This window comes from Pristiophorus japonicus, chromosome 20 (genome assembly GCF_044704955.1).
Source record: "Pristiophorus japonicus isolate sPriJap1 chromosome 20, sPriJap1.hap1, whole genome shotgun sequence".
Taxonomy (NCBI): Eukaryota; Metazoa; Chordata; class Chondrichthyes; family Pristiophoridae; genus Pristiophorus; species Pristiophorus japonicus.
The window spans coordinates 92,254,849-92,280,939 of NC_091996.1; the positions used below are offsets into that span (position 1 = coordinate 92,254,849).

General features: G+C 57.5%; 2 protein-coding genes across 5 annotated transcripts in view; one reads left to right on the forward strand and one right to left on the reverse strand.

Annotated features, from left to right (window-relative positions):
* The window catches only part of LOC139232695 (profilin-1-like), a 762,729-nt gene that overhangs the window by 246,245 nt on the left and 490,393 nt on the right, over nt 1–26,091 (reverse strand). The gene's annotated exons all lie outside the window — the stretch shown is intronic.
* Nucleotides 203–26,091, forward strand: part of srrt (serrate RNA effector molecule homolog (Arabidopsis)) — a 73,457-nt gene continuing 47,568 nt past the window's right edge. The window contains exons 1-9 of one of the 3 annotated variants that reach the window (XM_070863151.1): nt 203–383; nt 1,421–1,558; nt 1,975–2,100; nt 7,044–7,190; nt 9,853–10,059; nt 18,434–18,603; nt 20,104–20,279; nt 21,445–21,642; nt 23,451–23,583. In XM_070863151.1, coding sequence (XP_070719252.1) covers nt 1,440–1,558; nt 1,975–2,100; nt 7,044–7,190; nt 9,853–10,059; nt 18,434–18,603; nt 20,104–20,279; nt 21,445–21,642; nt 23,451–23,583 — 1,276 coding nt within the window. In that variant the 5' untranslated portion in view covers nt 203–383; nt 1,421–1,439. Of the gene's footprint in view, nt 384–1,420; nt 1,559–1,974; nt 2,101–7,043; nt 7,191–9,852; nt 10,060–16,567; nt 16,720–18,433; nt 18,604–20,103; nt 20,280–21,444; nt 21,643–23,450; nt 23,584–26,091 lie in introns of those variants that run through there. The other 2 variants (XM_070863152.1, XM_070863154.1) reach the window with 2 other exon arrangements.

Sequence of the window (26,091 nt, forward strand, 5' to 3'; positions counted from 1 at the left end):
TCCCACATCGGTGGCGCTGCAGCGGGAGGACCAGATGAGTCCTCCAATACAGGTGGCGCTGCAGCAGGCGAACCCAAACGAGTCCTCCCACATCGGTGGCGCTGCAGCGGGAGGACCAGATGATTCCTCCCGTAGAGGTGGCGCTGCAGCGGGAGGACCAGCCCAGTCCTGCCCAAGAGGTCTCCTCTTGCCGTCGGCACTCCATCCTCGCCCGCTAGGCCGCAGGCGGGAAGCGGGCTAAAGTGGCGGGCGCGGCCGGAGCGCGGAATCCCGTTTTTTTGCAGCGAGGGAGGGAGCGAGCGAGCGGGCGGCGGGGAGGCGGCTTTACCTCAGGCCCCGGCCCCTGGGGCCCCGATAGACCGAGTGCGGCGGCCCGCCGAGCGGTGCGGCGACATTTTAATTTCTTTGCTTCCTCCCTCCCGCCCGGTCTCCTCCCGGCGGCATGGCGGGTCCGGGGGGTGGGGGAAGAGGGAAGGCCCGGCGCTCGGAAACTCCCCGCCTCACACCGCCTGTGGGGCCCACCGCCCCGCCATTTTAACCTTTGCCCCCTTTAATCGCGGCCAATTATTTCCTTTTAATGACCCGCTCTCCCCCCCCCCCCCCACCCCACGCTTACAATGGGAACTTTCTATGTAAACATGTCCCGCTTATAGTGGGAACTTTCTATGTCAACATGTCACGCTTACAATGGGAATTTTCTATGTCAACATGTCACGCTTGCAGTGGCGCCCTCCCGCCTGCGGCGGCGCTGCAGCAGCTCCAACCAATCGCGGCCATTCACGGCCCACACGTGGATTGGCGAACTCCGACCAGCCAGTGTGGGGGTAAAAGGGGGTCACACCCTCACGCGGTGACACTGCCCGACTGTGTCGTATCACAGAACCTTTCAGCACAGAAAGAGGCCATTGAGCCCGCGCCGGCTCTCTGCAAGAGCGATTCAGCTCGTCCCACTCCCCCGGCCTTTCCCCTATACTCCCTGCAAATTTCTTTCCCCTTCAAGTACTTTATCCAATTTCCCTTTTGAAAGCCGCGATTGAGTCTGCCTCCGCCACCCTCTCGGGCAGCGCATTCCAGATCCTAACCACTCGCTGTGTTTAAAAAAAAAACATTTTTCCTCATGTCGCCTTTGGTTCTTCTGCAAAATCAACTTAAATCTGTCCTCTGGTTCCCGACCCTTCTGCCAATGGGAGGAGTTTCTCTCTCTATACTCTGTCCAGGCCCCTCATGATTTTGAACACCTCGATCAAATCTCCTCTCAACTCCAAGGAGAATGACCCCAGCTTCTCCAATCACTGAAGTCCATCATCGCTGGAACCATTTTCTGTGCCCTCTCTAAGGCCTTAACATCCTTGCTAAAGCGCGGTGCTCTTGCCTTCTAATACTTGGTCCTTACTCCCCTGTGTTTAATGTTTATTGACAGACCGTAAAGCGGCCGGACTATGGGAGACAGCGACGATGAGTACGACCGGCGTCGCAGGGACAAATTCCGCAGAGAGAGGAGCGACTACGACCGGTCCAGAGAGCGAGATGATCGGCGACGCGATGACTGGAATGACAGGTAGGGGCAGGATTGTCCTCTGCGGTCAATGCAGCGCCGCCCCCTCCGACAGTGCAGTGCGGCGCTCCCTCAGCGCCGCCCCTCCGACAGTGCAGCGCTCCCTTAGCGCCGCCCCCTCTGACAGTGCAGTGCGGCGCTCCCTCAGCGCCGCCCCTCCGACAGTGCAGCGCTCCCTTAGCGCCGCCCCCTCTGACAGTGCAGTGCGGCGCTCCCTCAGCGCCGCCCCTCCGACAGCGCAGTACGGCGCTCCCTCAGCGTCGCCCCTCCGACAGTGCGGCGCTCCCACATAACGGGCCCAGTGGGCAAGCTAAGTAATCGTGTTGCAATTGAGTGCAAGGAAGCGCACTGCATGCTTGTACTTGGCGCTGCGCTGACTCTGTCATGAGTTCTGAAAGCCCTTCTTTCGTGCCTTGCAGAGAGTGGGACAGAGGGAGAGAGCGACGGAGTCGAGAGTACAGAGACTATGACCGTGGGAGACGAGAGCGCTTCTCCCCGCCTCGACACGACCTTAGCCCGCCACAGAAGCGCGTGCGGCGGGACTGGTGAGTATCGGGAGTGTGTGCCGCTGCATATAAGCTGCTGCTTTTGTATAGGTTGCACCCCTTTGAACCCTGCCACAGGAAAATATCTTCTTCACTTGCCTGCAACCACACTGCACCACAAACCTAAACTTAAATAGGGCTCAGCCTTTACAACAACTTCCTTTTGTATAGCGCCTTTAACCTAGGGGAATGTTGGTGTTCAGAGGGACCTGGGTGTCCTTGTACACCAATCACTGAAAGTTAACATTCAGGTGCAGCAAGCAATTGAGAAAGCAAATGGTATGTTGGCCTTTATTACAGGAGGATTTGAGTATCCAAATAAAGACGTCTTACTGCAATTATACAGGGCCCTGGTGAGACCATACCTGGAGTATTGTGCACAGTTTGGGTCTCCTTACCTAAGGAAGGATATACTTGCCACAGCGGGAGTGCAACGAAGGTTCACCAGACTGATTCCTGGGATGGGGGGATTGTCCTACAAGGAGAGATTGAGCAGACTGGGCCGATATTCTCTAGAGTTTAGAAGAATGAGAGGTGATCTCATTGAAACATACAAAATTCTTACAGGGCTCGACAGGGTAGATGCAGGGAGGATGTTTCCCCCGGGCTGGGGAGTCTAGAACCAGGGGTCACAGTCTCAGGATAAGGGGTCGGCCATTCAGGACTGAGATGAGGAGGATTTTTTTCACTCAGAGGGTGATGGGGCTGGAGGAGGTTATAGAGATAGGGAGGGTTGTGGGGCTGGAGGAGGTTACAGAGATGGGGAGGGGTGTAGGGACTGGAGGGGGTTACAGAGATAGGGAGGGGTGTAGGGGCTGGAGGGGGTTACAGAGATAGGGAGGGGTGTAGATGTCATGTATCTTACATTATTATATATAACTATCCTAACATGCTATACATGACTGTAATAAGATATGACCTGTAACCACCAGCATACCTTACCACCAGGGGTGCACTTGCAAGAGACAGGTATATAAGGCAAGTGCAGCATTCCAGAGCTGTGAAATAAAGGTGCAGGTCCAGAGTGACCTTGACTTCACTACATGCCTTGTGTGAATCTGTACTGAGGGGACAGGACTTTACAGTCGGGGCTGGAGGGGGTTACAGAGATAGGGAGGGGTGTAGGGGCTGGAGGATGTTACAGAGATAGGGAGGTGTGTAGGGGCTCAAGGAGGTTACAGAGATAGGGAGGGGTGTAGGGGCTGGAGGATGTTACAGAGATAGGGAGGTGTGTAGGGGCTCAAGGAGGTTACAGAGATAGGGAGGAGTGTAGCGCTGGAGGTAGTTACAGAGATAGGGAGGGGTGTAGGGCTGGAGGTGGTTACAGAGATAGGGAGGAGTGTAGGGCTGGAGGGGGTTACAGAGATAGGGAGGGGTGTAGGGCTGGAGGTGGTTACAGAGATAGGGAGGGGTGTAGGGCTGGAGGTGGTTACAGAGATAGGGAAGAGTGTAGGGCTGGAGGTGGTTACAGAGATAGGGAGGAGTGTAGGGGCTGGAGGAGGTTACAGAGATAGGGAGGAGTGTAGGGGCTGGAGGAGGTTACAGAGATAGGGAGGGGTGTAGGGGCTGGAGGTGGTTACAGAGATGGGGAGGAGTGTAGGGCTGGAGGAGGTTACAGAGATAGGGAGGGGTGTAGGGGCTGGAGGTGGTTACAGAGATGGGGAGGAGTGTAGGGCTGGAGGAGGTTACACGGAGAGGGAGGGGACGAGGCCATTGAGGGATTTAAAAACCAGGAAGCGAATTTTAACATTTGCATGAGTTAGGACACAGTTGGCCTGGGTTTAGTTATGTACAACAACAACCTGTGCTTATTTAGCGCCTTTAACGTAGTGAAACATCCCAAGGCGCTTCACAGGAGTGTTATGAGATTTAAAAAATTTGACACCAAGCCGTGTAAGAATTTATCGCAGGTGACCAAAAGTTTGCTCAAAGAGGGAGGTTTTAAGGAGCGTCTTGAAGGAGGAGAGAGTTGGAGAGGTATAGGGAGGGAGTTCCAGAGCTTGGGGCCCAGGCAACAGAAGGCACGGCCACCGATGGGGGAGCAATTATAATCAGGGATGCTCAGGAGGGCAGAATGAGAGGAGCGCAGACATTTGACAGTTGAGTGATCTGAAGCGAGCTTGACAGGTTTCCGGGGTTAGAGCTGAGTTTAGGAACACCGATGCCTCATGTCGCGTGCAGGCGCTGAAAGGTGATGCGCTGAGTTGGGCTCGAATCTCTGGTCTTCTATTCAGGTGAGGCTCGGGAATAGACAGCTTCCTCACTCTGTCCTGTCTCGGGAGTGGGAAAATCACCTTCACGACACTGTTTTTTTTTTTAGCAAGTGGGTTCCGAAGTTCGACTTTGGACTTGTTTGGGACGATTTAGATCGTAGGCGCTCAAACGGAGATCCGCACAGGCAGTCGCGGAGTGGGGCCTCGGAGATCCCAGGGGAGCTGTGAGTTCGTCGGGTGCAGGCTGCCTGGAGCCAGTCATACACTCTGCCTTGGGAATTTCATTTTTATTCTCTATTCAATCTCTTTTGACGAAATACAATCACAGATCCTTACAGCACAGGAGGAAGCCATTCGGCCCGTCACGCCTGTGCCAGCTCTTTCAAAGTACAATCGTGCTTAGTGCCACCCGCCCTGTAAGTTCCTCATCCTCCAGTTCCTGTGCAACTCCCCTTGAAAGTGTTAATGGAATCGACATCCGCCACCTTTTCGGGTCAGGCGTTCCAGATCCCGACAGCTCTGAGTGAAAAAAATCTCTCCTCCTCTCGCCCCTCGATCTTTTTCCAGTGATTTTGAATCCATGATCTCGGGTTATTGACCCACTCGCCAGAGGGAATCGCTTTGCTTGCTCTCCTCTCTCAGAACCCCTCATCACCTTGACAACCTCGATGAGGTCACCTCTTGACCTCCTGTTCCGCGGAGAACAGACCGAAGCTCTCCTCAGAACTGACGTCCCACATCCCTGGTAACATCCAGCTGTCAGGGGGCAGCACTCTTGCCTCCGAGTCAAAAGGTTGTGGGTTCAAATCCCACTCCAGGGTCTTGAGCACATAAATCCAGGCTGACACTCCAGTGTAGTGCTGAGGGAGTGCCGCGCTGTCGGAGGGGCAGTGCTGAGGGAGTGCCGCGCTGTCGGAGGGGCAGTGCTGAGGGAGTACCGCGCTGTCAGAGGGGCAGTGCTGAGGGAGCGTCGTGCTGTCAGGGGCAGTGCTGAGGGAGCGCCGCGCCGTCGGAGGGGCAGTGCTGAGGGAGCGCCGCGCTGTCGGAGGGGCAGTGCTGAGGGAGCGTCGTGCTGTCAGGGGCAGTGCTGAGGGAGCGCCGCGCTGTCAGAGGGGCAGTGCTGAGGGAGCGCCGCACTGTCGGAGGGGCAGTGCTGAGGGAGCGCCGCACTGTCGGAGGGGCAGTACTGAGGGAGCGCCGCACTGTCGGAGGGGCAGTACTGAGGGAGTGCCGCACTGTCGGAGGGGCAGTACTGAGGGAGTGCCGCACTGTCGGAGGGGCAGTACTGAGGGAGTGCCGCACTGTCGGAGGGGCAGTGCTGAGGGAGTGCCGCGCCGTCGGAGGGGCAGTGCTGAGGGAGTGCCGCACTGTCGGAGGGGCAGTGCTGAGGGAGCGTCGCGCTGTCAGAGGGGCAGTACTGAGGGAGCGCCGCACTGTCGGAGGGGCAGTACTGAGGCCGCACTAAGCCTCAACCAACATCACTAAAATAGATGATCTGGGTCATTATCACATTGCTGTGTGTGGGAGCTTGCTGTGCGCAAATTGCCGTGTTTCCCACATTATAACAGTGATTACACTCCAAAAGTACTTCATTGGCTGTAAAATACTTTGAGACGTCCGGTGGTCGTGAAAGGCGCTATATAAATGCGAGTCTTTTTAAACCTCCTCTGCACCATCTCGACATTCTTGACATCCTTCCTAAAATGCGGTGCCCAGAATTGGACACAGTACGCCAGCTGGGGCCTAGCTAGTGCTTTACAAAGTGCTGCATGATCGCTCTGCTTTTCTATTCTATGCCTCTATTCTTCTTCTGTATGGTGGTAGCAAATCAAATCAAACGGCAATATCTAAGTCGGATATCCAGGCCAAAGCTTCCGGTGTAACAGCGTGGATATCTTGTAGGCGGCCTGCGAATTCCCTCTGAGGGCAGTGCTCGATGAAGTGCTCCAGGGTCTGATTAGGAGCTCCGCAGTCACATGATGGGAGATGCTTTAATCTTCCACCTATGGAGAAGGTGACAGCATCGACCGTGACCGGTTCTGAGGCGGTCGATGGTTGTCCACTGTTTGTGGGGAAGATTTGATCCTTCAGGTTGTACTTAGGGCTCCTCTGAAGGATCTAGTATGCATACAAAATACTTTCCTTTATTAGCCGAGGCACAGAATGCAAGAGTGGGGGGGGCGGGGGGGTTTATGCTTGAACTGTATAAAACACTGGTTAGGCCACAGCTGGAGTACTGCGTACAGTTCTGGTCACCACATTACTGGAGAGGGTGCAGAGGAGATTTACCAGGATGTTGCCTGGACTGGAGAATTTTAGCGATGAGGAAAGATTGGACAGGCTGGGGTTGTTTTCTTTGGAGCAGAGGAGGCTGAGGGGAGACCTGATTGAGGTGTATAAAATGATGAGGGGCCTGGATAGAGTGGATAGGACGGACCTGTTTCCCCGAGCAGAGGGTATAGATTTAAAGTAACTGGGGGGAGGTTTAGAGGGGATTTGAGGGGAAATTGGGATCAGGCTGGGTGGCTCTTTGTCGGCCGGCACGGACAAGATGGACTGAATGGCCTCCTTCTGTGCTGTAAATTGCTATGATTCTATGATCTCTATTTCTGAACCCAAGTAACCCATATGCTTTTAACCATCTTATCAAAAGTGCTGCTGGTCTGCTCACTGAGCCCAAGGTCGGTGTTGCCGGTGACTGCCTTGCTGATGTATTGTTTTCTCTCCCAGGGACGATCACGTGGCGGACCCCTATCACACGGGCTATGAAATGCCATACGGTGGCGGCGGAGGTCCCAGTTACGGCCCCCCGCAACCCTGGGGCCACCCCGATATTCACATGATGCAGCAGCACCACGGGATTCCGATCCAAGCCAGGTGAGGCTACACACGGGCCAGCGCCCCCCCCCCCCCCCCCCGCTAGTCTGGGCTCCATATCCGTCCCTATGGCTGCACAATGATCAGTCCTACCGCTAGGCTTCATTCTCACTTTCTGCTCACAGCCGGCGCAGCAGGAGTTACATTCTCGGCCTGTGTGTGTGAGAGCCTGTGTGTGTGTGTGAGAGCCTGTGTGTGTGTGTGAGAGCCTGTGTGTGTGTGTGAGAGGCTGTGTGTGTGTGTGAGAGGCTGTGTGTGTGTGTGAGAGGCTGTGTGTGTGTGTGAGAGGCTGTGTGTGTGTGTGAGAGGCTGTGTGTGTGTGTGAGAGGCTGTGTGTGTGTGTGAGAGGCTGTGTGTGTGTGTGAGAGGCTGTGTGTGTGTGTGAGAGGCTGTGTGTGTGTGTGAGAGGCTGTGTGTGTGTGTGAGAGGCTGTGTGTGTGTGTGAGAGGCTGTGTGTGTGTGTGAGAGGCTGTGTGTGTGTGTGAGAGAGGCTGTGTGTGTGTGAGAGAGGCTGTGTGTGTGTGAGAGAGGCTGTGTGTGTGTGTGAGAGGCTGTGTGTGTGTGTGAGAGGCTGTGTGTGTGTGTGAGAGGCTGTGTGTGTGTGTGAGAGGCTGTGTGTGTGTGTGAGAGGCTGTGTGTGAGAGGCTGTGTGTGAGAGGCTGTGTGTGAGAGGCTGTGTGTGTGTGTGTGTGTGTGTGAGGCTGTGTATGTGTGTGTGTGTGTGAGGCTGTGTGTGTGTGAGGCTGTGTGTGTGTGAGGCTGTGTGTGTGTGAGGCTGTGTGTGTGTGAGGCTGTGTGTGTGAGAGGCTGTGTGTGTGAGAGGCTGTGTGTGTGAGAGGCTGTGTGTGTGAGAGGCTGTGTGTGTGAGAGGCTGTGTGTGTGAGAGGCTGTGTGTGTGAGAGGCTGTGTGTGTGAGAGGCTGTGTGTGTGAGAGGCTGTGTGTGTGAGAGGCTGTGTGTGTGTGTGTGTGAGAGGCCGTGTGTGTGTGTGTGTGTGTCTGAGAGAGTGAGTGTGTTTTCCAGATGCAGGGTGGGCCTTCATGTTGAAGGATACTCCAAGCTCTCTGTCAGCACTTGCACGGAGGAACGTAAAAGAACATAAGAATTAGGAACAGGAGTAGGCCGTCTAGCCCCTCGAGCCTGCTCCGCCATTCAACAAGACCATGGCTGATCTGGCCGTGGACTCAGCTCCACTTACCCGCCCGCTCCCTGTAACCCTTAATTCCCTTATTGGTTAAAAATCTATCTATCTGTGACTTGAAAACATTCAATGAGCTAGCCTCAACTGCTTCCCTGGGCAGAGAATTCCACAGATTCACAACCCTCTGGGAGAAGAAATTCCTCTCAACTCGGTTTTAAATTGGCTCCCCCGTATTTTGAGGCTGTGCCCCCGAGTTCTAGTCTCCCCGACCAGTGGAAACAACCTCTCTGCCTCTATCTTGTCTATCCCTTTCATTATTTTAAATGTTTCTATAAGATCACCCCTCATCCTTCTGAACTCCCAACGAGTAAAGACCCAGTCTACTCAATCTATCATCATAAGGTAACCCCCTCATCTCCGGAATCAGCCTAGTGAATCGTCTCTGTACCCCCTCCAAAGCTAGTATATCCTTCCTTAAGAAAGGTGACCAAAACTCGCTGTCAGGGCCGGGGTCGGTGACACTCACTGTCAGGGCCGGGGTCGGTGATACTCGCTGTCAGGGCCGGGGTCAGTGACACTCGCTGTCAGGGCCGGGGTCGGTGATACTCGCTGTCAGGGCCGGGGTCAGTGACACCCGCTGTCAGGGCCGGGGTCGGTGACACTCGCTGTCAGGGCCGGGGTCAGTGATACTCGCTGTCAGGGCCGGGGTCGGTGATACTCGCTGTCAGGGCCGGGGTCAGTGACACCCGCTGTCAGGGCCGGGGTCGGTGACACTCGCTGTCAGGGCCGGGGTCAGTGACACTCGCTGTCAGGGCCGGGGTCAGTGACACTCGCTGTCAGGGCCGGGGTCAGTGACACTCGCTGTCAGGGCCGGGGTCAGTGATACTCGCTGTCAGGGCCGGGGTCAGTGACACTCGCTGTCAGGGCCGGGGTCAGTGATACTCGCTGTCAGGGCCGGGGTCAGTGATACTCGCTGTCAGGGCCGGGGTCAGTGATACTCGCTGTCAGGGCCGGGGTCAGTGATACTCGCTGTCAGGGCCGGGGTCGGTGACACCCGCTGTCAGGGCCGGGGTCAGTGACACTCGCTGCGAGGGCCGGGGTCAGTGACACTCGCTGTCAGGGCCGGGGTCAGTGACACTCGCTGCGAGGGCCGGGGTCAGTGATACTCGCTGTCAGGGCCGGGGTCAGTGACCATCGCTGTCAGGGCCGGGGTCGGTGACACTCGCTGTCAGGGCCGGGGTCAGTGATACTCGCTGTCAGGGCCGGGGTCAGTGACCATCGCTGTCAGGGCCGGGGTCAGTGATACTCGCTGTCAGGGCCGGGGTCAGTGATACTCGCTGTCAGGGCCGGGGTCGGTGACACCCGCTGTCAGGGCCGGGGTCGGTGACACTCGCTGTCAGGGCCGGGGTCGGTGACACTCGCTGTCAGGGCCGGGGTCAGTGATACTCGCTGTCAGGGCCGGGGCGAGTTCTGGCGCACTTCTCATTTGCAGCTTGCGGCCATGCTGTACCGACGCTGTTAGCCTTCTCTTTACCCCCAGGCTGGGCAACCTGCACGATCTGGAGGTGGGGCCCCCACCCCCAGTGATGAAGACTTTCAAGGAGTTCCTGCTCTCCCTGGACGACAGCGTGGACGAGACGGAGTCGGTGAAACGCTACAACGAGTACAAGATCGAGTTTCGGCGCCAGCAGATGCAGGACTTCTTCCTGGCCCACAAAGACGAGGAATGGTGAGGCCGCACGTTACAGAACGGGTCCTTGTGTGTATTAACCCAGTGTCGACATGTGGGACTGTTACCCAGCGAGCGTTGCCCGTCGTAGCCACTGCAGATCCATTGTTGCCTCGTCATTGACTAATGAACTTTCTTATCCCCCATCACCTACCCCCTCCCCTTGTGGCTCAGTGGGTCGCACTCTCTCTCATCTTGAGTCAGAAGGTTGTGAGTTCAAGTCCCACTCCAGGGACTTGAGCACATAAATCCAGGCTGACACTCCCAGTGCAGTGCTGAGGGAGCGCCGCACTGTCGGAGGGGCAGTGCTGAGGGAGCGCCATACTGCGCTGTCGGAGGGACAGTACTGAGGGAGCGCCGTACTGTGCTGTCGGAGGGACAGTACTGAGGGAGCGCCGTACTGCGCTGTCGGAGGGACAGTACTGAGGGAGCGCCGTACTGCGCTGTCGGAGGGACAGTACTGAGGGAGCACCGCACTGTCGGAGGGGCAGTACTGAGGGAGCGCCGCACTGTCGGAGGGGCAGTATTGAGGGAGTGCCGCACTGTCGGAGGGGCAGTACTGAGGGAGTGCCGCACTGTCGGAGGGGCAGTATTGAGGGAGTGCCGCACTGTCGGAGGGGCAGTATTGAGGGAGTGCCGCACTGTCGGAGGGGCAGTATTGAGGGAGTGCCGCACTGTCGGAGGGGCAGTACTGAGGGAGCGCCGCACTGTCGGAGGGGCAGTACTGAGGGAGCGCCGCACTGTCGGAGGGGCAGTACTGAGGGAGCGCCTCACTGTCGGAGGGCAGTACTGAGGGAGCGCCGCACTGTCGGAGGTGTCGTCTTTCGGGTGAGGCATTAAACCGAGGGCCCGTCTGCTCTCTCAGGTGGATGTGAAAGATCCCGGGGCACTATTTTGAAGAAGAGCAGGGGAGTTCCCTCCGGTGTCCTGGGGCCAATATTTATCCCTCGACCAACATCACTAAAGCAGATGATCTGGGTCATTATCACATCGCTGTGTGTGGGAGCTGGCTATGTGCAAATTGGCTGCGCGTTTCCCACAACAGTGACTACACCCCAAAAGTACTTCATTGGCTTTGTGACGTCCGGTGTCCGTGATCGGTGCTCTGGAAATGCCTGTCTTTCTTGGTGTGAATCTGTTGTTCGGAGCCCAGGGTGGGGGCAGTGCCAGCGCGGTGCAGACAGCAACTGCATGGAGCGGGTGGCGAGGGTCGTCTCGGGTCCTGCGGCCAGCTTCTCCGCCGTCCTCTGCGTGTGCTGACCCCCTGAGCCCCACCGCACGGCCGCATTGCACTGCCACATTCCCTCTCCCTCCCGCGCCACTCCAGGCTCCTCGCTCTGCTGCTCGCGGCATCCAGAGCGTCACCCTGCCCTAACCGCTGTGGAGATTGTGGGGCCAGAGGCACAATGGCTCCACGCTCTAACTCGCGGTTTTCCTACTTTAATCTGTGTCCCCCAGCACGGACTGACTGACCGTCCCTCTGTGCAATCCACGCTCTCGGCTTGCTTTCAAGCTGCTGACTACTGTCACTGAATGTATTTGCCGTTTATACAAAATAGTGGCTGTGATGCAGCCCTGGCTTTCGATGTTCCCTGCTGTGTGATCATTTCTCTTGGGTTTGTACGACTGTAACTCCTGTAGAATCAGTTTAAACGACTGGATGGATTTACAAAGCGGAATATTCCAGTTCTCCAGAGCCTGTGCCATTGGTAGTCAGGCTGGGGACGTTCTCGAAGGGAGTCTGCTTCAACGGGCTGAATTCCCCGAGGGCTCTGGTACCTCTCGTCGGCCTATCAAGCACTCGAGCTTAAGGTCGAATACCCGCCGTGCCCCTGACCCAGTGAACCTGTGCTGTGGGTTTTGAGAATCTAGCCGCACTGCCCTGTAATGTCGGGGTTTGTGTCTGCAGCTGTCAATTCTTTACAGACTCTTGACAGGGTCCTTTCCTTTCAGTTACTGGGAGTGGTGTTGCTCCAAGTGTTGGGAGCGGAGGGGAGTGTGTGGGCCTGACTGGTGTATGGGGGTTAGCGAGTGTTGCGAGGAGAGGAGAGGAGAGGAGAGGAGAGGAGAGGAGAGGAGAGGAGAGGAGAGGAGAGGAGAGGAGAGGAGAGTGTGACTCTCGTGGTGCTGGGTTGTGGAGGGGAGGGGAGGGGCGGGGTGGAGGGGAGGGTCAGGTTGCGGAGGGGAGGGTGTGACTCTCGCGGTGCTGGGTTGGGGCGGGATGGAGGGGAGGGGCAGGGTGCGGAGGGGAGGGTGTGACTCTCGCGGTGCTGGGTTGGGGAGGGGCGGGGTGGAGGGGAGGGGCAGGGTGCGGAGGGGAGGGTGTGACTCTCGCGGTGCTGGGTTGTGGAGGGGAGGGGCGGGGTGGAGGGAAGGGGCAGGTTGCGGAGGGGAGGGTGTGACTGTCGGTGTGGAGGGGAGGGTGTGACTGTTGTTGTGTTGGGGGGGGGGGGGGGGGGGGGCGGAGGGGAGGGCCGGGGTGTGGAGGGGAGGGTTTGACTGTCGCTGTGGAGGTGTGCGGTGTGGAGGGGAGGGTGTGACTGTCGCTGTGGAGGTGTGCGGTGTGGAGGGGAGGGTTTGACTGTCGCTGTGGAGGTGTGCGGTGTGGAGGGGAGGGTTTGACTGTCGGTGTGGAGGGGAGGGTGTGACTTGTTGTGTTGGGGGGGGGGGCGGAGGGGAGGGCCGGGCCGGGCCGGGGTGTGGAGGGGAGGGTTTGACTGTCGCTGTGGAGGTGTGCGGTGTGGAGGGGAGGGTGTGACTGTCGCTGTGCCGGGGTGTCTGACCCACTGTGGAAGCTCACTGGAGGCCGTGCAGCGTTACCTGTGCTGATCGGGGCCACTCCTGTGGGTCGACGGCCCTCGCACAGCTCCCCCCAGTGGCCACTCTCCGGGAGCGAGCTCACAAAGTGGGCCAGCTTAGCCTGACCGCGTCCTGGCCCAGCATGGAGTCACTGAGATAGCGGATGGCCAGACTGATTTCCCCCCCCTCTCTGTTCCCTGCTCCCTGAGCTGGAAGACCTGCAGCGGCAACAGCTGAGCTGCCCTCCTCCCCCCCCCCCCCCTCCCTCCCCCCTCCGCCCCTGGCAGGCTGTGTCTGCGTTCTCCTAACCCCGCGTTTAAACGAGTGACTGTTCGGAACTCGACACGGTTGACACGCTGCGTCACCACTCCCAACAACCCGGGCGCGAGACCGATTTTTAAATGAGAGGAATCATCACTCTGACAGGAACCCCTCCGATTAATGTCATTTTCCTTTTGAAGCGGATGCCTGGAGCAGTACATTGTTTAGCCCAGACTGCCGGTGTTCCTGTCAGTCCCTGAGCCTCGGGCAAGTGGTTTTGATGTCTGTGTCTGTGTGTGTGTGTGTGTGTGTGGGGTTGGGGAGGGGTGAAGTTACCCTGGAAATCCGTCGGTTGGTGTTTCAGCGCGGGACGCCTCCTGATTCCGAATTCACGGCGCGCCTAAGCGAGCACCACCTGCGATTTGCATCGCCCTCGCGACCCTGCGTTTGGCAGTCGACCCGCCCCCTCGCCCAGTTGCGTTGCTCCGTTGGCGCTGGTGGGCGGTGGGGAATTGGCGCTGCCGGCGGGTGACGTGGGCGCGTCCCTGTCTGTGGCGCCCCTCTTCCTGGCTGTGATGTAATGTAGGGCTGGAGCTTGACAGAGGTGTGTGCAGGGTGTTTGGATTTCGTGCTGCTTCCACGCTATTGGGCGCAGGTTTCAGTCCTTCCTCGACGCTCGACATGCTGAATTTCGTCGTTTAGCCCCACTGCCCGCCCGCCCGCTCAGCTGTGCCTGCGTGAGGCACAATAACATTATAGGAACACAGGAACAGGAGGAGGCCCATTCAGCCCCTCGAGCCTGTTACACAGGAACAGGAGGAGGCCCATTCAGCCCCTCGAGCCTGTTACACAGGAACAGGTGGAGGCCCATTCAGCCCCTCGAGCCTGTTACACAGGAACAGGTGGAGGCCCATTCAGCCCCTCGAGCCTGTTACACAGAAACAGGAGGAGGCCCATTCAGCCCCTCGAGCCTGTTACACAGGAACAGGAGGAGGCCCATTCAGCCCCTCGAGCCTGTTACACAGGAACAGGAGGAGGCCCATTCAGCCCCTCGAGCCTGTTACACAGGAACAGGAGGAGGCCCAATCAGCCCCTCGAGCCTGTTACACAGGAACAGGAGGAGGCCCAATCAACCCCTCGAGCCTGTTACACAGGAACAGGAGGAGGCCCATTCCGCCCCTCGAGCCTGTTACACAGGGACAGGAGGAGGCCCATTCAGCCCCTCGAGCCTGTTACACAGGAACAGGAGGAGTCTCATTCAGCCCTTCGAGCCTGTTACACAGGAACAGGAGGAGGCCCATTCAGCCCCTCGAGCCTGTTACACAGGAACAGGAGGAGGCCCATTCAGCCCCTCGAGCCTGTTACACAGGAACAGGAGGTGGCCCATTCAGCCCCTCGAGCCTGTTACACAGGAACAGGAGGAGGCCCATTCAGCCCTTCGAGCCTGTTACACAGGAACAGGAGGAGGCCCATTCAGCCCCTCGAGCCTGTTACAAAGGAACAGGAGGAGTCTCATTCAGCCCCTCGAGCCTGTTACACAGGAACAGGAGGAGGCCCATTCAGCCCCTCGAGCCTGTTACACAGGAACAGGAGGAGGCCCATTCAGCCCCTCGAGCCTGTTACACAGGAACAGGAGGAGTCTCATTCAGCCCCTCGAGCCTGTTACACAGGAACAGGAGGAGGCCCATTCAGCCCCTCGAGCCTGTTACACAGGAACAGGAGGAGGCCCATTCAGCCCCTCGAGCCTGTTACACAGGAACAGGAGGAGGCCCATTCAGCTCCTCGACCCTGTTACACAGGAACAGGAGGAGTCTCATTCAGCCCCTCGAGCCTGTTACACAGGAACAGGAGGAGGCCCATTCAGCCCCTCGAGCCTGTTACACAGGAACAGGAGGAGTCTCATTCAGCCCCTCGAGCCTGTTACACAGGAACAGGAGGAGGCCCATTCAGCCCCTCGAGCCTGTTACACAGGAACAGGAGGAGGCCCATTCAGCCCTTCGAGCCCGTTCCGCCATTCAGTGAGATCACGGCTGATTAGTATCCTAACTCCATCCACCTGACTTGGCTCCATATCCCCTTATATCCTTAACCAGTAAAAATCTATCGCTCTCCGGTTTAAAGTGATTGATTGAGCCAGCATCGAGTGCTTTTTGTGGGAGAGAGTTCCACACTTCTACCACCCTGTGTGTAAAGCAATGTTTCCTAACTTTTCTCTTGAATGGCTTGGCTCTAACCTGAAGGTTACGTCCCCTCTCCCCCTCTCTCTTTTCCCCCCTCTCCCCCCCCCCCCCCCCCCACCCCGGCAGGAGATGGGGCAAGGAAGGAACATTGGGGGTGTCGCATCTTCATTGAATGGTGAGGAGTGTGGCAGAAGAAATCCGTTAAACTGAGAGGGGCCCATCACTGTCCCAGGATGGGGTACAACTGAGGACCGGCCCATTGCCTGTTGGAACAGAGGAGGCTGAGGGGAGACCTGATTGAGGTGTATAAAATGATGAGGGGCCTGGATAGAGTGGATAGGACGGACCTGTTTCCCTTTAGCAGAGGGGTCAACAACCAGGGGGCATAGATTTAAAGTAATTGCGGGGGGAGGTTTAGAGGGGGATTTGAGGGGAAATCTCTTCACCCAGAGGGTGGTGGGGGTCTGGGGCGGAACTCACTGCCTGAAAGGGTGGTAGAGGCAGAAACCCTCCCCACATTTGGATGTGCACCTGAAGCGCCGTAACCTGCAGGGCTAGGGACCGAGAGCTGGAAAGTGGGATTAGGCCGGGTGGCTCTTTGTTGGCCGGCGCGAACATGATGGGCTGAATGGCCTCCTTCCGTGCGGTAAATTTTTTTGAATCTATGATTCTATAATCACTGTCCCAGGATGAAGCGAGGATTCTCTCAACTGTTGCAATGATGCACCCGATTATATTGAACCATGGAAACATGCAGATGAGATCCAAACCACTAGCACATCCTTCTCTGCGCTCCCTCTCTCTCTCTCTCTCTCTCTCTCTCTCTCTCTCTCTCTCTCTGTCTCTCGGTATTTGGCTCCATTTGCCAGGAAATACAGTGGGCATGTTCCTAAAGTTGGGTGCACCATTATCGCTCGTGTGCGCCTCTTGAAACCCTCCCTACGTTTTTAAAAAGTACTTGGATGTGCACTTGAAGTGCCGTAACCTACAGGGCTACGGACCAAGAGCTGGAAAGTGGGATTTTGTCGGCTGGCACGGAATGGCCTCCTTCCGTGCTGATAATTTCTGTGATTCTATGGGGAAAGTACGGCTATTAACTAACCTCTTAGTTTTTTGTCCTTTTGTTATCTGGAGTTTGTAGTCTTTTTTTCGTTTGTATAATGTTAATTCTGACACCTTTCTTCCCCCCCTTCGAAAACAAGGTGCAGGAGAGCAAATCTGAAGCAAATCCTGGCACGCTGCAATGGAGAGCCTTGCCCTGAGAACAAATAGTTAGCCTCACACTGCGCACAATGCAGTGTCTAGTTATCCCAAAGTCTTAGTGCTTAGTTAGTGAGGGTTCAAATCACTGGTAATGAAAAGAATCTACAAAACGCTCGTTCGCACACTTGAGATTCTTCGAGATGACTTCGACACCTAAGTATTATTATTTTATCCGTACGTAAGCTGCCAAAACAATAATTCTTGAAGTAAAAGGATTTATAAAAAAAAAAGCACAAGAAATTAAATTGGTGATTTGTTCATGTTCTTTCGCTAGGGTTTTTTTTCTCTCTCTTAAACTGTTGTTTGTGTTTGGGATTTCCCAGAGGATCTGAAATAAGCAAGGCAGGAATTCCACGCTGTCGAGCACCAACCGGATGCTGTGACGGTGGGACTGTATGATCTGAATGGCTGCCTTCGCCCATTCATGTCCCGTTACTCCCTTTCTAGCACTAAAGCCACCTATTTCCCCCTCCGTAACATCACCCGTCTCCGCCCTAGCCTCAGCTCATCCGCTGCTGAAGCCCTCATCCGTGCCGTTGTTACCTCCAGACTTGACTATTCCAATGCACTCCTGGCTGGCCTCCCACATTTTACCCTACGCAAACTTTAGCTGATCCAAAACTCAGCTGCCCCGTGTCCTAACTCACCCATCACCCCCTGTGCTCGCTGCCTCGTGTGCTGACTCGTACCGAGTCCCGCTCACCCATCACCCCCTGTGCTCGCTGCCCCCGTGTCCTGACTCGCACCGAGTCCCGCTCACCCATCACCCCCTGTGCTCGCTGCCCCCGTGTCCTAACTCGCACCGAGTCCCGCTCACCCATCACCCCCTGTGCTCGCTGCCCCGTGTCCTAACTCGCACCGAGTCCCGCTCACCCATCACCCCCTGTGCTCGCTGCCCCCGTGTCCTAACTCGCACCGAGTCCCGCTCACCCATCACCCCCTGTGCTCGCTGACCCCGTGTCCTAACTCGCACCGAGTCCCGCTCACCCATCACCCCCTGTGCTCGCTGACCTACATTGGCTCCTGGTCCGGCAACACCTTGATTTAAAAATTCTCATCCTTGTTTACTAATCCCTCCATGGCCCTCGCCCCTCCCTATCTCTGTAATCTCCAGAACCCTCCCGAGATGTCTGCGCGCCTCCAATTCTGACCTTTTGAACAGCCCCGATTTCCATCGCTCCACCATTGGCGACCGTGCCTTCAGCTGCCTGGGCCCCGAGCTCTGGAACTCCCTCCCTAAACCACCTCTCTGCCTCTCTCTCCTCTAATACGCTCCGTTAAAACCTACCACTTTTGACCGAGCATTTGGTCATCTGTCCCTAATATCTCCGTCTGTGGCTCGGTGTCAAATATTGTTTTGCTAACGCTCCTGTGAAGCGCCTTGGGACATTTTGCTATGTTAAAGGCGCTAGATAAACGCAAGATGTTTTGAATTAATGATGTGGTCCGGGTGCTGACCTTACAGAGTAATGGTGGGAACACTGCTCTGATAGCTCTGTTGGTTAAAAGAAAGGAGGTTGTACAGGGCAGGAAAGTTCCCAGCTCCAGTCCCTGGTCTGGACTGAGTACGCTTGTACCGGCCAGGGTAACAACCAGGAACATTAGGAGGCCATTCAGCCTCTCCAGTCTGTTCCACCATTCAGTTAGACGATGGTTGACCCATCTGCCCGCCTTGGTTCCGTAACCCAACACCCTTACCCAACACAAATCTACCGATCTCCGGTCGAGTGGTTGTCCTGCCTTGTTTAACCTTTCCCTCCCTCTGGCGAATCCCCGCTTGCTGCATGTTTACCTTTGAACTTACTGCAACATTTCCGCCTGCTCCAGGCTCCGAGTTGTACTCACGACCGCTTGTCTCTGCCTCTCTAAAGGTTCCGCTCCAAGTACCACCCGGACGAAGCTGGCAAACGTAAGCAGGAGGCAGACTACGGGCTGCGCACACGGCTCAGCGTGTACTGCTACCTGATGGAGCATGGCTGGTTCGACGGCCTCTCCCTCGACATTGACAAAGCCAACATCATCATGAAGGCTTTAGACGCTGGTAATTGTCCTTTGTTATCTTGCCGTCTTCCTCTCCCTCTTTTTATCATCTTCCCGACCAGCTCCATAGCCGGCGTGGGCTTGCACAGGACGGCTGCATCTAGCTTGGGTCAGAAAGGCCAGCTTATTCACAAAGGACCGCTGTTCGAAATGGAGCCCCACAAATGGAGCACAAATTCCAGGCTGACACTCCGCGTGCCAGTACTGAGGGAGAGCTGCAATATCGGAGGGGCAGTACTGAGGGAGCGGCGCGCTGTCGGAGGGGCAGTACTGAGGGAGAGCTGCAATATCGGAGGGGCAGTACTGAGGGAGAGCTGCAATATCGGAGGGGCAGTACTGAGGGAGCGCCGCACTGTCGGAGGGGCAGTACTGAGGGAGCGGCGCACTGTCGGAGGGGCAGTACTGAGGGAGCTCCGCACTGTCGGAGGGGCAGTACTGAGGGAGCTCCGCACTGTCGGAGGGGCAGTACTGAGGGAGCGGCGCGCTGTCGGAGGGGCAGTACTGAGGGAGAGCTGCAATATCGGAGGAGCAGTACTGAGGGAGCGGCGCGCTGTCGGAGGGGCAGTACTGAGGGAGCGGCGATCTGTCGGAGGGAGCGCTGTACTGTCGGAGGGGCAGTACTGAGGGAGCGCCGCGCTGTCGGAGGGGCAGTACTGAGGGAGCGGCGCGCTGTCGGAGGGGCAGTACTGAGGGAGTACCGTACTGTCGGAGGGGCAGTACTGAGGGAGCGTCGTACTGTCGGAGGGGCAGTACTGAGGGAGCGCCGCACTGTCGGAGGGGCAGTACTGGGGGAGCGCCGCACTGTCGGAGAGCCGGTACTGAGGGAGCGCCGCACTGTCGGAGGGGCGGTACTGAGGGAGCGCCGCACTGTCGGAGGGGCAGTACTGAGGGAGCGCTGCACTGTCGGAGAGCCGGTACTGAGGGAGCGCTGCACTTGTTGTGAGTTCAAGTCCCACTCCAGGGACTTGAGTGCATAAATCTAAGCTGACATTCCCAGTGGCAGTGCTGAGTGAGTGCTGCACTGTCGGATGTGCCGTCTTTCGAATGAGGCGTGAAACCGAGGCCTGGTCTGCCACCTCAGGCGGATGTAAAAGATCCCATGGTCACTATTTGGAAGGAGAGCAGGGGAATTCTCTCCAGTGCTCTGGGCCTAATATATATCCCTCAACCAACATCGCTGAAAACATGATCTGGCCCTTATCACATTGCTGTGTGTGAAAGCTTGCTGTGCGCAGATTGGCTGCTGTGTTTCCTGCATTACAACAGTGACTATAATTCAAAAGTACTTCATTGGCAGTGAAGTGCTTTGGAACGTCCGGTGGTGGTGTAAAATGCTGCAGAAAGTTGAGTTCTTTTTGCCCCGTGACGCCAGCCCTGGGGTATCGAGGCAACCCAAACCAGAGCAGTTTAGAACTTCGACTCATTTACGCAGCGGACGCGAGCGCCTCCGATCGCGCCCACGTGTGAAATTAACCTCTCGCTGCTCTCTCCCGACTGGCAGCTGTCATAAAAATGGAGGGCGGAACGGAAATTGACGTGAAAATTCTGGAGCTGGAGGACGAGGAGGAAAAGGCAGAGAAAGTGGAGCTTGGGAAGAAGGATGAGGTGCGGATCCTGGACAACGAGAGGAAGGTGGCGGAGAAAGAGAAGGAAGAGAAAGACGAAGACATCAAAAAGGTAATCGCGCTCTCGTTGTTCCTGCTGATGTAAGGCTGGTCTGGAAGCACAAAGTAATTGCTACAAAATGTCGGGTGCCGTTCAGCCCCTCTGTCCCCCCCGATCGTTGTTGTAATATTAACTGGACGGAGTGTGGCTCAGTGGGGAGCGCTCTCGTCTCTGAGTTAGAAGGTAGTGGCTTCAAGCCCCACTCCACACACTTGAGCCCATAATCTAGGCTGACACTCCACAGTGACATAATGAGGGAGCACTGCACTGTTGGAGGGGCAGTACAGAGGGAGCCTCCGCCGCACTGTCGGAGAGGCAGTGCTGAGGGAGTGCCGCACTGTCGGAGAGGCAGTGCTGAGGGAGTGCCGCACTGTCGGAGAGGCAGTGCTGAGGGAGTGCCGCACTGTCGGAGGGGCAGTGCTGAGGGAGTGCCGCACTGTCGGAGGGGCAGTGCTGAGGGAGTGCCGCACTGTCGGAGAGGCAGTGCTGAGGGAGTGCCGCACTGTCGGTGAGGGAGTGCCGCACTGTCGGAGAGGCAGTGCTGAGAGGGTGCCGCACTGTCGGAGGGGCAGTACTGAGGGAGCGCTGCACTGTCGGAGGGGCAGTACTGAGGGAGCGCCGCACTGTCGGAGGGGCAGTACTGAGGGAGCGCCGCACTGTCGGAGGGGCAGTACTGAGGGAGCCCCGCACTGTCGGAGGGGCAGTACTGAGTACTACAGCTGTCTGGCTGTACCTGGGCTGGGCTTGAACCCTGCTCCCGGCAACAATGGGGTGTTTACGTTGCTGGTCGGCACGAGCCTGCTCCCAGTATCTGCCCGGTGCACGGGCAGAGTTGTAACTGTAAGCGGGTCTGTGAATGGAGCGCGGGCCTGCGCCCACCCTGTACGTGGGCGCTTTTCGGGCCGGGTCTGCAACTTTTGATCAAGTGCCCAGCCATCTTGCACTTGTCCAGTTGTCAGTGCACATACTGGTTTGTTTCGAGTGCCTTACCTGGAGCCGTCAGCAACGCGCTCATGCACTGCATTCTCCCCGTTTACAATCGAATTTCCACCCATGCAATTGTCACCAGCACCCTGAACCTGCCTCCACGCAAGGTCGATGTGTGCGTTTCACTGACGGGCAATGAAGTCGGCTTCACTCTTGACTAACTGGTCTTCTTTACTCCCCCACCACCCAGGCAGAAAACAGCGAGCAGGCAGAGGAGGAGAAGGTGCAGCAGGACAAAGAAGAGAATAAGTCCAAAGAGTTGCCCGAGGAGGAGGAGGAGGAGGAGGAGGAGGAGGAGGAGGACGACGACGACAAGGGCGAGGAGGGGGAAGAGAAGGACGAGATGGAAGTGTCTGAGCCGGCCAAAGAGAGCCCCGTGCCTGCCAAGGTTCGTTCAGTTATTACTGGTCCCCTCGGCGTGCTGTGTGTGTCACGGACTGGCTGTCAAGTGTCCGCTTGCTGTTTACAATTAAACGTTTGTTGAGGCAGTGGGGTGGGTGGTGGGACTTAGGGTGGGTGGGGGCTCCATTGAGGAACCAGCAAAGCCCTGGCTCAAGGTGGTGTATGCGACCCGCACCCATAAAAAGGGGCTGTGTTTGCTGGGACTCTTCACGTCATCAGAGCCCAGCTCAGTCCTGTCATTGCCCGGACCCCAGCTGATTCAGTCCCACCCTAGCCTGGGTCACTGCCATCCCAACTGAGCAAACACAGGAACAGGAGGGGGCCCATTCAGCCCCTCGAGCCTGTTACACAGGAACAGGAGGAGGCCCATTCAGCCCCTCGAGCCTGTTACACAGGAACAAGAGGAGGCCCATTCAGCCCCTCGAGCCTGTTACACAGGAACAAGAGGAGGCCCATTCAGCCCCTCGAGCCTGTTGCACAGGAACAGGAGGAGTCCCATTCAGCCCATTGAGCCTGTTGCACAGGAACAGGAGGAGTCCCATTCAGCCCATCGAGCCTGTTGCACAGGAACAGGAGGAGGCCCATTCAGCCTCTCGAGCCTGTTGCACAGGAACAGGAGGAGGCCCATTCAGCCCCTCGAGCCTGTTGCATAGGAACAGGAGGAAGCCCATTCAGCCCTTCGAGCCTGTTATACAGGAACAGGAGGAGGCCCATTCAGCCCCTCGAGCCTGTTGCACAGGAACAGGAGAAGGCCCATTCAGCCCCTCGAGCTTGTTGCACAGGAACAGGAGGAGGCCCATTCAGCCCCTCGAGCCTGTTGCACAGGAACAGGAGGAGGCCCATTCAGCCCCTCGAGCCTGTTTCGCCATTCAATGAGATCAGGGCTGATCTGTATCCTAACTCCATGCACCCACCATGACACCATGTCTCTTAATACCCTTGGCCAGCAAAAACCTCGGATTTAAAGTGATTGATCGAGCCAGCATCTCGTGCTTTTTGTCAGGAGTGTGCCACGTTTTCGACCACCCTTTGTGTGAAGTCGTGTTTGCTAACTTCTCCCCTGAATGACCCGGCTCTGATTTTAAGGCCACGCCCCCTTGTCTGACACGCTCCCACTGGCGGAAAAAGTTTCTCAAATCAAACCGCCTCTGAAACTTCTGTATTGCACTGAGCACCAAGCCAGACATCTCCTGGCCAGTGATTGCTGTCTTCAGCCAGCTGAGCCGTCGGTTGCAACCTGGAGCTTAGTGGAGCGTCAACATAAGAATCAGGAGCAGGAGTCGGCCATTCGGCCCCTCGAGCCTGCTCCGCCAGTCAATGAGATCATGACTGATCTGATCTTGGCCTCAGCTCCACTTCCCCGCCCGCTCCCCATAACCCTCGACTCCCTTATCGCTCAAAAATCTGTCTCTCTCCGCCTTCATTGACCCGGCCTCCACAGCTCTCTGGGGCAGAGAATTCCACAGATTCACGAGAAGAAATTCCTCCTCAATTCCATCTTAAATAGGCGACCCCTTATTCTGAAACTGTGCCCGCTAGTTCTAGATTCCCCCATGAGGAGGAAACATCCTCTCTGCATCCACCCTGTCCAGCCCCCTCAGAATCTTATACATTTCAGTAAGGTCACCTCTCATTCTTCTAAACTGCAATGAGTGACAGAGGCCCAACCGGCTCAACCTTTCCTCACAAGACAGCGCCTTCATCCTCCGAAGAAGCTGCTTTGTCCGCAAGGGTTTGATGTGGGTGCTTGGCCTTGGCCTGCTAAGTGAGGACTTTTTCCGTGCCAACTTTCAGGCTGGGAAGAAGCGGAAGAGAGAGCGCAGTGGCGACGATAGTTACGACGAGGATGATGCGACGGCCTCTGACTCCGAATCCGAGCCCGAAGTAGTGCCACCGGCCGCGGAAAAAGCCCAGGAGGAGGAACCAGGTACTGTGAGGCTCTCGGTCGCGACAACAGCAACAACCTGTATTTATATAGCACCTTTAACGTAGTGAAACGTCCCAAGGTGCTTCACAGGGGTATTACGAGATATAAAATTTGACACCGGGTTGCATAAGTAGAAATTAGCGCAGGCAAAGAGGTCGGTTTTAAGGAGCGTCTCGAAGGAGGGGAGAGAGGCGGAGAGGTTTAGGGAGGGAGTTCCAGAGCTTGGGGCCCAGGCAACAGAAGGCACGGCCACCGATGGTGGAGCGATTATAATCAGGGATGCCCAGGAGGGCAGAATTAGAGGAGCGCAGACAACTCGGGGGGGTTGTGGGGCTGGAGGAGATTACAGAGATAGGGAGGGGGCGAGGGCCATGGAGGGATTTGTAAACAAGGATGAGAATTTTGAAATCGAGGTGTTGCTTAACCGGGAGCCAATGTAGGTCAGCGAGCACAGGGGGTGATGGGTGAGCGGGATTCGGTGCGAGTTAGGACACGGGGTCAGCGAGCACAGGGGGTGATGGGTGAGCGGGACTGGGTGCGAGTTAGGACACGGGGTCAGCAAGCACAGGGGGTGATGGGTGAGCGGGACTGGGTGCGAGTTAGGACACGGGGTCAACGAGCACAGGGGGTGATGGGTGAGCGGGACTCGGTGCGAGTTAGGACACGGGGCAGTAAGCACAGGGGATGATGGGTGAGTGGGACTGGGTGTGAGTTAGGACACGGGGCAGCGAGCACAGGGGGTGATGGGTGAGCGGGACACGGTGCGAGTTAGGACACGGGGGCAGCGAGCACAGGGGGTGATGGGTGAGCGGGACTCGGTGCGAGTTAGGACACGGGGCAGCGAGCACAGGGGGTGATGGGTGAGCGGGACACGGTGCGAGTTAGGACACGGGGGCAGCGAGCACAGGGGGTGATGGGTGAGCGGGACTGGGTGCGAGTTAGGACACGGGGTCAGCGAGCACAGGGGGTGATGGGTGAGCGGGACTGGGTGCGAGTTAGGACACGGGGTCAGCGAGCACAGGGGGTGATGGGTGAGTGGGACTCGGTGCGAGTTAGGACACGGGGCAGCGAGCACAGGGGATGATGGGTGAGTGGGACTGGGTGTGAGTTAGGACACGGGGGCAGCGAGCACAGGGGGTGATGGGTGAGTGGGACTGGGTGCGAGTTAGGACACGGGGTCAGTGAGCACAGGGGGTGATGGGTGAGCGGGACTGGGTGTGAGTTAGGACACGGGGCAGCGAGCACAGGGGGTGATGGGTGAGCGGGACACGGTGCGAGTTAGGACACGGGGGCAGCGAGCACAGGGGGTGATGGGTGAGCGGGACTGGGTGCGAGTTAGGACACTGGGTCAGCGAGCACAGGGGGTGATGGGTGAGTGGGACTGGGTGCGAGTTAGGACACGGGGTCAGCGAGCACAGGGGGTGATGGGTGAGCGGGACTCGGTGCGAGTTAGGACACGGGGCAGCGAGCACAGGGGATGATGGGTGAGTGGGACTGGATGCGAGTTAGGACACGGGGCAGCGAGCACAGGGGGTGATGGGTGAGCGGGACTCGGTGCGAGTTAGGACACGGGGTCAGCGAGCACAGGGGGTGATGGGTGAGCGGGACTCGGTGCGAGTTAGGACACGGGGCAGCGCGCACAGGGGGTGATGGGTGAGTGGGACTGGGTGCGAGTTAGGACACGGGGCAGCGCGCACAGGGGGTGATGGGTGAGTGGGACTGGGTGCGAGTTAGGACACGGGGCAGCGAGCACAGGGGGTGATGGGTGAGCGGGACTCGGTGCGAGTTAGGACACGGGGTCAGCGAGCACAGGGGGTGATGGGTGAGCGGGACTCGGTGCGAGTTAGGACACGGGGTCAACGAGCACAGGGGGTGATGGGTGAGTGGGACTGGGTGCGAGTTAGGACACGGGGGCAGCGAGCACAGAGGGTGATGGGTGAGCGGGACTCGGTGCGAGTTAGGACACGGGGCAGCGAGCACAGGGGGTGATGGGTGAGCGGGACACGGTGCGAGTTAGGACACGGGGGCAGCGAGCACAGGGGGTGATGGGTGAGCGGGACTGGGTGCGAGTTAGGACACGGGGTCAACGAGCACAGGGGGTGATGGGTGAGCGGGACTCAGTGCGAGTTAGGACACGGGGCAGTGAGCACAGGGGATGATGGGTGAGTGGGACTGGGTGTGAGTTAGGACACGGGGCAGCGAGCACAGGGGGTGATGGGTGAGCGGGACACGGTGCGAGTTAGGACACGGGGGCAGCGAGCACAGGGGGTGATGGGTGAGTGGGACTGGGTGCGAGTTAGGACACGGGGTCAGTGAGCACAGGGGGTGATGGGTGAGCGGGACTCGGTGCGAGTTAGGACACGGGGCAGCGAGCACAGGGGGTGATGGGTGAGCGGGACTCGGTGCGAGTTAGGACACGGGGTCAGCGAGCACAGGGGGTGATGGGTGAGTGGGACTGGGTCCGAGTTAGGACACGGGGCAGCGAGCACAGGGGGTGATGGGTGAGCG